The sequence below is a fragment of the Hypanus sabinus genome, chromosome 5 (genome assembly GCF_030144855.1).
Source record: "Hypanus sabinus isolate sHypSab1 chromosome 5, sHypSab1.hap1, whole genome shotgun sequence".
NCBI classification, from domain to species: domain Eukaryota; kingdom Metazoa; phylum Chordata; class Chondrichthyes; order Myliobatiformes; family Dasyatidae; genus Hypanus; species Hypanus sabinus.
The window spans coordinates 172933552-172942917 of NC_082710.1; the positions used below are offsets into that span (position 1 = coordinate 172933552).

General features: G+C 44.9%; 1 protein-coding gene across 2 annotated transcripts; it reads left to right on the forward strand.

Annotated features, from left to right (window-relative positions):
* Positions 1–257: 257 nt before the first annotated feature.
* On the forward strand, positions 258–3218 carry LOC132394590 (uncharacterized). Of its 2 annotated transcripts, none has more exons than XM_059970914.1 (2): positions 258–1082; positions 2636–3218. In XM_059970914.1, exons 1-2 carry the CDS (start codon positions 516–518, stop codon positions 3011–3013), a joined length of 945 nt encoding a protein of 314 aa, XP_059826897.1. In that variant the 5' UTR covers positions 258–515; the 3' UTR covers positions 3014–3218. The 2 variants fall into 2 exon arrangements, with proteins under 2 accessions (XP_059826897.1, XP_059826898.1); XM_059970915.1 differs by having other exon boundaries at positions 263–1082; positions 2701–3218.
* Positions 3219–9366: the final 6148 nt, after the last annotated feature.

The window sequence follows — 9366 nt, forward strand, 5'->3', positions numbered from 1 at the left end:
ATGCGTGGATCAATGTCCAGTTTTCGTAGGGAGAGTCGATTTGCAAGGAAGGTCTGCAGGAGAATGCAAGGGGTTCAAACAAGTTACCTGATTTACGGGCTGTTCCGGGGGACACATATCGGTCTACCGTTGAACCTCCTTCCGCATTAGACTTTGAGGGACTAAACACTGGAAATTTCTTCCTTGGCCAGAAGCAACAACGTGAGTGGTAACAGTGACCCGAAGACAGAGGCACTGACACTACAAATGTAGAGAACCAATTACACCTTCAATATTTAGGCCGAACGACATATTGAATGTAAATAAAGTTATTCACAATGCATAATGTATATTTTATCAAGGGCAGGAATCTGCATTAAGGAAGGCGTGTTCCGAAACTTACTGAGGACTTTGCAACAACCGTTCCGTAACCTCCCCTTCTGCGGATTAAATAAGAACTCCTGCTCATCTCCGCGCCCATTGCTGTGACGGTTGCTTTACTAAGAGTGTGAGAGCCGGAGAACTGTGTGACTGCGATGGATCAGTGGCCAGACGTAAAAGAACTATTTTCGAACCTCGTTCCCGCCGCTTTGGGCGTCATCGGCAATACAGCATTAACAGCAGTTCTGTATGGACTGGAGTATCTGGTGGAGAAAAACAGCCCATGTCCCTGTGATCCGGAATGGAATGCTATCCATTCGAATCTTGCTTTTATTGTACCCACAGTCGTCCTCCTTCTCATCAGTATGATGGTGGTACCCCGTTCGCGGCGAATGTTTAAGTGTGGAACGTGCAGACCATGTCCCGAGTGTGGAAGGTGCAGTGGATGTTCCCAGTGTTGTACGCGCAGTGAATGTCCCGAGTCTGGTTCACGGTTCCCAAGTTGCTGCAACAGCTGCAGAAAATGTTGTTTTGAATTGAACACACTGATGCAAATATCGATCCCATCTATCATATGGGTTGTTATTTTACTGCTGGATGGGGACTATGTCGCCTGTTACCAAGCCCCTTCAGTCAATCGGACGCACGGCCATCAGAAATGCGAACAGTTTTGCAACCTCGAGACTTCGTCTTCTCTGCGCTACTATTGCTTCAGGTCCCGGGTGAGTATCGTCAGATATTGCTTAAAGTCTGCGATTATAACAGTGCAGGTCTCTGGCCAGTGGATCTATCCGCGCCGTTACCGCCCCGGTACATCATAATTCAGATGCGAGAAAGCGCCCAGAACTGACATAGAAATGATGGCACAGGTTTAAAGTGAGAAGGAGAAATTTACAGGGTGATTTGAACGATAGGCTTTCCACTAAATGTTGGTGAATAACTGGAAAGTGGTGCTGGATGAGGCGTTGGAGACGGAAGTAGTTAAATACAGATACTTACGGACGAAATGAGTAGTGGAATACGGAATAAATGCAGGGAAATGGGGTTAGTGTCTGAGGGGATCGCAGTCGGCAAAGGTCAAAGTTCAAAAGTTCGAAGTAAGTTTATTATGCAAGTACATATATGTCACATGTCCCTACATTAGAAATTACTAGGCTTACCCAGCGCCCTGTATTTTTCCGAGCTCCGTGTACCTATGCAGGAGTCTCTCAAAAGACCCTGTTGCATCCGCCTCCACGACCGTCACCGGCAACCCATTCCATACACTCGCAACTCACTGCGTAAAAAACTTACCCTTGACATCTCCTCTGTACCTACTTGCAAGCACCTTAAATCTGTGCCCTCTCTTGTTAGCCATATCAGCCCTGGGAAAATGCCTCTGACTATACACACAATCAATGCCTCTCATCAGCTTATACACCTCTATCAGGTAACCTCTCATCCTCCGACGCTCCAAAAGAAAAGGCTGAATTAACTCAACCTATTCTCATAAGGCATGCTCCCCAATCCAGGCAACATCCTTCTCAATCTCCTCTGCACCCTTTCTACGGTTTCCACATCCTTCCTGTAGTGAGGCGACCAGAACTGAGCACAGTACTCCAAGTGGGGTCTGACCAGGGTCCTATATTACTGCAACATTACCTCTTGGCTCCGAAACTCAATCCCACTGTTGAGAAGGCCAATGAACCGTATGCCTTCTTCACCACAGAGCCATCTTGCACAACAGCTTTGAGTGTCCTATGCACTCGAACCCAAGATCCCTCTGAAACTCAACACTGCCAAGAGTCTTACCATTAATACTATATTCTGCCATCATATTTGACCGACCAAAATGAACCACCTCACACTTATCTGGGTTGAACACCATCTGCCACTTCTTAAATAGTTTTTCATGCTATGAGTTTCCCGCTGTAACCTCTGACAGCCCTCCACACTATTCATAACACCTCCAACCTCTCATACCCAGACATTCATTTTCTTGTGGGCATTCAAAGTAAATACAAAGGGAGAAGCTCTTTAGTTTGAGGGTAGTGACCCTTTGCAGTTCTTCACCAGTTGGTACCTGGCTCACTCTGAAGTGCGTACAAAGCAGTGATTGATGGCTTTCTTTAGATTAGAGCAGAATAATATGATATGGAGTTAGTACAGGGGATGAGTATTGGAGCAATGGACGGCCTCCTTAAAAAAATACCTGATCAATTTCAGCGGCTGGGCAAGCTCAATATTTACTCTCATTCTATTTATAAGCTGCTTGTTTTTTTTTATATCCTGGCAGATAATTGGCAGCATTATACTCGGTGTATCTGTGTTCTTACTGGTATTACTAAAATTCTTTCCGAGGTGGACTTATTGTGACTATACTGAGGAGGGATATTACAAGTTCAAGTATCTACAATCGTTGGAAAAGAAGAAATGGAAGAAGATAAAGAAAGAGTTGGGGAATATGGTGGCAAAGACGGCAAATGTGGAGGCCAAAGAGCTAATTTCAAATCTGAGCCACTACATAACTGATCAGGGTGAACAGAACCCTAACCACGGCGCACACAGCTCTAACGAAGGTGCACAGAGCTCTAGCCAGGGTGATCCGAACTCTAGCCAGGATGATCAAGAGTTGCAAGCACTGATAACGCCGGCCAGTGACAGTTCAGCATAACCAACTGTAGGAGCCGTGTTTTCTGAGCTGCACGTTAATTATTTTTATCATAAAATGTAGTGGTGGTAAAAGCAAATGGAATAAGTATCATACTGTTGCTTATTTCTTTGTAGGTTATAGCTTGGAAACGCAGTGTTCATGTTTTTGCTGACTGATTAATATCACTTAATATTGCTTCGATATTGTATGTTTTCTAATTATTAATAAAAAATTGAATAAAAGATTAGACTCTTTGGAACACACATTTAATTGGAGTCGAGGGTGAGTCAAGCAGGTAGAACAAATCTGTCTGGGTTCGCAGGCTGGTGACAATTGTTTGGTTTGATTTCGGATTTTTGTTTTGCCGCTACACCAACTGTTGACAATATTAAAATGAGGTGTCATCTTAATCACCATTTCAGAGACATCAGTGACCGACCACAACTCAACAAGGCAGGGTATACTTCCTGAACTCCAGCTGCAGCGCCCTGCAAAAGTATTCAGCCCCAACCCTTTGTTCACATGAGTGAGTGACACAACCTGGGATTCTGAGCTCCCACCCCACCGCACAAAATCCAGGGAAAACTAAAATATCAAATTTTGAAGCATCAGCAGTTTAAAACTTATGGGGAACTGGAACAGAAGTGATCAAGCCTGGGATCTGTCAGACCGGACCATATGGAAAGGCTCGACAGACTCGAGGGGCCTGGTGGCTACTCTTGCTCCCATTTTGATTTGATCTTGAGTCCGGAAAAGTTGAGTCTCGGCCATAGAACTGAGATTCACTGAGGCTACAATTCACACAGACATACAGAATAATGAGCTACCTGCCGTGAAAGTTCTCCAAAGCTTATAATGGCTGGGGTGTGTGTGAGCATATATATACAAGACCTTACCATACACAATCACAAACATCCCACAGCTCCATTTGGACCCGTTAAATTTTATTTTCTGCTCTGGTGAGGTGTTAGCAGAGTGGCCTGAGAACCGGGCGTACGCTGGTGATAATTCAGATGTAAAGGAGGAATTAAGTTGGAGTCTTGCATTTTACTGGTGGGTTCAGCCCCGCCATTAAAGTCAATTGACCATGTTATTGTGACCACAGCCTATCAGGCAGTGGTCAGCACAGAGATCCCTGCAGATACTGCAGGAGAAAAACACAGGGAATCCTGTACCGAGGTTCTTCGAGCGGGCTGTCATAACCCTGTGGCAGAATGTCTCTTCACCAAAACTCATCAATAAGCATCAAGACGTCACCCGCTGGCAGTGAGAGTACTCCTCTCCCCCCGATTCTTCCTGCGTGGTCGGAGTCTCACTGCAAGCACACACTGCCCTTGGACTGGCTCTGATGAAGATGAGACGCCAACCCCACCTCTTTTCATTTTGAGGAGCTATGCAACTGAATTCACGTGCTGACTGGTTCCATGGACACACACCGAATCAGACATCAAGATCTGCTGGAAGATCTTCAACTTGGTGAAAGAAATAATTCAGTCTATCCAGAAAATTTTCGACTTCTGGTGCAATGAGGTGTCTGTAAGTAAATACTGCCGGCTGGAATATTTATCCAGGGACGCCCTGAAGCCCGGTGGTCCTGCGCACAAGCACAGCTACCGCAAGTGAATTGTGGGAAAGGCTACCGGCGAGAGTCATGTGGACACTGGATACTGAGGGATGGGGTCCTGTGTAACAACCAGGCAAACACCTGAACACGTGATGGTCTGCTGTTCAAAGAGACTACATACATACCTTGGCCGCTTTGTTAGGTACTTCGAGTAGCTAACACAGTGGCCATTGAGTATATGCTCGTGTTCGTTTGCCGCTGCAGCCCATCCACGTCATGGTTCGACGTATTGTGCGTTCAGAGATGCCCTCCTACACAGTACTGTTGTATCAGGTGGTTATTTAAATTACTGACACCTTCATGTCAGCTTGAACCAGTCAGGCCATTCTCCTCTGACTTCTCCATAACAAGGCACACAGAAACACAGTTTACTCAATCTTTTAATTGTTCTGCTTTGTTTTGGTTTTCGTACCTTTCTCTGTAAACTGTAGAGATCGTTGTGCGTGAAAATCCCGGAAGATCAACAGTTTCTGAGATACTCAAACCACCCCGACTGGATTCAACAACCCTTCCAGGGTCAAAGTCACATTTATTCCCAATTGTGATGATCGGTCTGGGCAACAAGAGAACCTCTTGACCATATATGGATGTTTTCTGTATTGAGCTGCTCCCATATGATTGTCTGATTACAGAGCTGTATCAATGAGCGAGTGCACGGGTGTACCTAATAAAGTGGCAACTGAGTGTGAGGTGCATCTGATCCTTGTGCACAGAATGCCTGAGTTTGATGACTGTACTGTTGTATAGTCTTGACAACATTATGAACGTATAGTCTGGGCAAAACTATGAACATAGTGCAGCCGATGCACAGTTTGTGTTTCTGCTATGAATATAATTATATAGAAAAAGCATAGAAACATAGAAAAATACAGCTCAATACAGGCCTTTTGGCCCAAAAAGCTGTGCCGAGCATGCCTCTACCTTAGAACTACCTCAGCTTTACCCATAACCCTATATTTTTCTGAGCTCCATGTTCCTATCCAGGAGACTCTTAAAAAATCCGTTTGTATTTGCCTCCATTGCCATGGCCAGCAGCCCATTCCACACACTCTCTACGTAAAAAAACACCCCTGACATCTCCTCTGTACCTACTTCCAAGCACCTTCAAACTGTGCCCTCTCGAGCCAGCCATTTCAGCCCTGGGGAAAAGCCTCTGACTGTCCACAAGATCAATGCTGGTCATTGTCTTCTAAACCTCTATCAAGTCACCTCTCATCCTCCGTCTCTCCAAGGAGGAAAGGCTGAGTTCACTCAACCTATTCTCATAAGGCATTCTCCCCAATCCAGGCAACATCCCTGTAAATCTCCTCAGCACCCTTTCTATGGTTTCCACGTCCTGCCTGTAGTGAGGTGACCAGAACTGAGCACAGTACATGTTATGAATGTATACGCTCGGCGAAACTATGAACGTAGTGGAGCCCACACACAGTTTTGTATTTCTGCTGTAAACATAATTATGTAAATCAAACCTATTTTTGAAATAAGCAAAATAATGTGGTTCGAGGGTGGATTCTCCGACGTTGGCAACCAAAATGGGAAACCCTATTGATGATCAGTGAACGTGATGAAGAAATGGTGGAAGAACATCCCCTGCCTGCAGAGAACTGACGAGAAAAGGTGGACGGGTTGTGGTTGTTAGGATAAAGCAGTGTTGTCTCTGAATCAAGTCAACTGAGTGAGCAGTAGGTTGAGCCAGGAGCTGCCGCACCGACACTGACCAATGCTAATGCTCACCGGTAGTCCCTTCCCAGCAAACCTCGGAACGCACAGGTCAGAAATGCACCTTTCACAATTGTTTAACGGCAAAGTCAGCTCCGAAGCAGGCAAAATAGGGCTGAAAAGGGCATTGGCTTCACATGATCTGGTTAAAGACGGAAGTTAGATTTGCATAAAAATACAATTTTGAACAATCAAGGAATATCCACCAGTGCATTATATCTAGACTAGAGATATCCAATACATATAACAAAGGCCCTTGTTTTACAAAGCAACAGCACAATCAACCCCAGGGAAGGAAAACCTTGACTTTTGTATCTTTTGACCCAGCATGGATCTAAGCAGAAGACATGAATGGTCATGCACTTTGGTAGCAGAAATAAATGAGCAGACTGTTTTCTAAACAGGCAGAAAATCAAAAAAATCTGAGATGCAGAGGGATCTTGGAGTTCTGGTGCAGAACACCCTAAAGGTTAACTTGCAGGTTGAGTCAGTGGTGAGAAAGTCATATGCCATGTTAGCATTCAATTCAAGAGGTCTAGAATACAAGAGCAGGGAAGTAATGCTGAGGCTTTATAAGGCACTGGTGAGGCCTCACCTTGAGTATTGTGAACAATTTTGGGCTCCTCATCGAAGAAAAGATGTTATGGGATTGGAGAGGGTCCGGAGGCTGTTCACAAGGATGATTCTGGGAATAAAAGGGTTATCATACGAGGAATGTTTGATAGCTCTGGTCTGTACTCCCTGGAATTTAGAGGGATGAAGGAGGATCTCATTGAAACCTTTTGAATGTTGAAAGGCCTAGACAGAGCAGATGTGGAAAGGATGCTGCCAGTGGTGGGGGAGTCTAGGACAAGAGGGCACAGCCTGAGGATAGCATTCATAGCATTCAAGAGGATGGTGCTTGTGATGTGGCAATATTTTGCAGACAGCTTAGAGAAGGGTGGCTTTGAACAAGTGTGAGAGGAAGTTCACGGGGCTTGTCTCTGCTCTTTGTAAAACCCCACCTTTTTCCCATTCACAGGGAGCCATGAAACCTGTCTGGATGTCGTAACTGTAAGATGAGCCAAGGAGGATATTGTGAGAAAGTAGGTGTTGGAGCCTCCTCTCTATGTCTATTAACCCCGTGCCACTGTCTAGTCTGCATGTCCTGTTCATGTCGCCTTGTACCACTGGTTGCAGTTGTTACGATAGTGAACAGTCAAAGAGTAGAGACACACCTGTATCATATTCCCACTGGAGAAGTAGGAGCATAGGTCTGACATTCGGCCCCTTCATCCTTTTCCTCCATCCAGTTGGATCACAGCTAGTCTGAGCTCACTGCAACTAAACTTTGAATCCCAGTCCCCAGTAGCCCTTCCCTCCAAGGAGTTATCTCAACTCTGGATATATTTTAATAATTCAGCCCAACGTCTCACTGTGCAGAGAGTTGCAATGAAAAAGCTAAATAAAAGACCTGCAGATGAAATTAAATAGAAATTAAAAGTATGAAAGTATGAAATTAAATCAGAAGGATAAGCAATGAATAAGGCTATCAGGTTACAGCATTTGGGGGACAGTTGGTGAGGGAGAACATTATCCTTTATTCATCAGGATAACATTTGCCCTCACCGAGGGCAGTCGGTCAGGATGATCTCATTTAAAAGTTATCTTCATGGCAACCCTGGCCTCTCTCAATCCCAATCCTCCCATTGTCCCTGCCATTCTGCCCCCTCTCTCCCTTTACCTTGATTCTAACTTAGTTTTATTCCCTCTTTTCCATTTCCAACATGACCTGAAACAATTAACTCAGTTTCTCTTTGCTTAGGTGCTGCCTGACCCATCCTGTGTTTCTTGCATTTTCTGTTTTATTAGGAAAATTCAAGGTTCCTATCTCTGAGATAAGAAATTCCTTCTTGCCTGTGCCTTAATTCATCTCTGTGAAATATTGCCCTGGTTCTAGATTCTCTCGGTATCTTGCCCTTCTAAACCTCCGTTAGGGCGCAAATGATTCTCTAAGATCACCTCATTTTTTTTCTGGACTTCTATGTGTTCAGGCCCTACCTGCTGAATGAAAACCACCTCTTCATCCCAGGAATCAGCCTGGGACAACCTTCTCCCAAGTGCCTCCAGTGTAGACTTTTCCACCCTAACTTACCGGATGCAAGTTGCACAGGAGTGAAGCCTCTCCCATAGTTGCAACTCAGCTTTTCCTTCCTTTTAAGCTCCATCCCCGGTCCAGTTCTGTAGGTCAATGTAATCTGGTCGTAGATCTTGAGCCTAATATGGAAGTTCAGATCTGTTCATGCTGTTCCATTCTCCCCGGGAACGTAACTGGAATCACAGTGTAGAAATCTGCACCAGGTCTGGAAAGACCCGTGTCCCTGGCTTCTGTCACCACCACTTGCTAAGCACGTTTCAATGAAAGTTTGGTGCAAAATATTATGTTAACTTGTTAGACTGGAGTGGTTTTGAATCAAGCAGTGGTTTAGTTGTAAATTCTCTGTTTTGGAAAAAGTATGATCACCATTCAATATCCCGTGGCCTGGCTCCTCTCTTAAAATTGCTGGTGGGAGAATGGCAGTGGGAGAGGTGAGACAGTTACATCCACCACAGTCAGCTTAGTTTTCCATCAACACTGCCCTCTATTGGCAGGCCAGTGTCACTACCTCCTTTCTGAAGGAGCAGTCGGTAAATCTGGGCCCATGTTGTCATCCTCTTCTCCACATCATTCTTTTTCAAACCTGCAGCCTTGCGTGTGGAGAAATCCGGAACTTACTGAAGATATTCTTTCTAAGTGCCTCGTTTCTGACAGATTTTAGGTAGAACTGTTGAGCTCACTGTCTAAGGTCTCCTGACTTGAAACGACCTTTCTACTCCTCTCATCTTATTCCGTGTGGGCTTCAGGTTCCTTTGTTGCCTGATCCTTCCTCGTGGAATGCCTGAAGGAGTTTTATAATGAAATCTAACTTATCTAGCTTCTCTCCCAAGTGCTCTCAGAGTTCAGTGATGTGGTTACCCTGCACTCTTTTTTCCCCAGAAGTAAACTTTATTC

Bases quoted from the DNA above. Each gene is read 5' to 3' on its own strand.
- LOC132394590 (XM_059970914.1), top strand. From the start codon at position 516: ATGGATCAGTGGCCAGACGTAAAAGAACTATTTTCGAACCTCGTTCCC. The intron at 1,083-2,635 runs GTGAGTATCGTC...ATATCCTGGCAG, and splicing joins ACTATTGCTTCAGGTCCCGG to ATAATTGGCAGCATTATACT.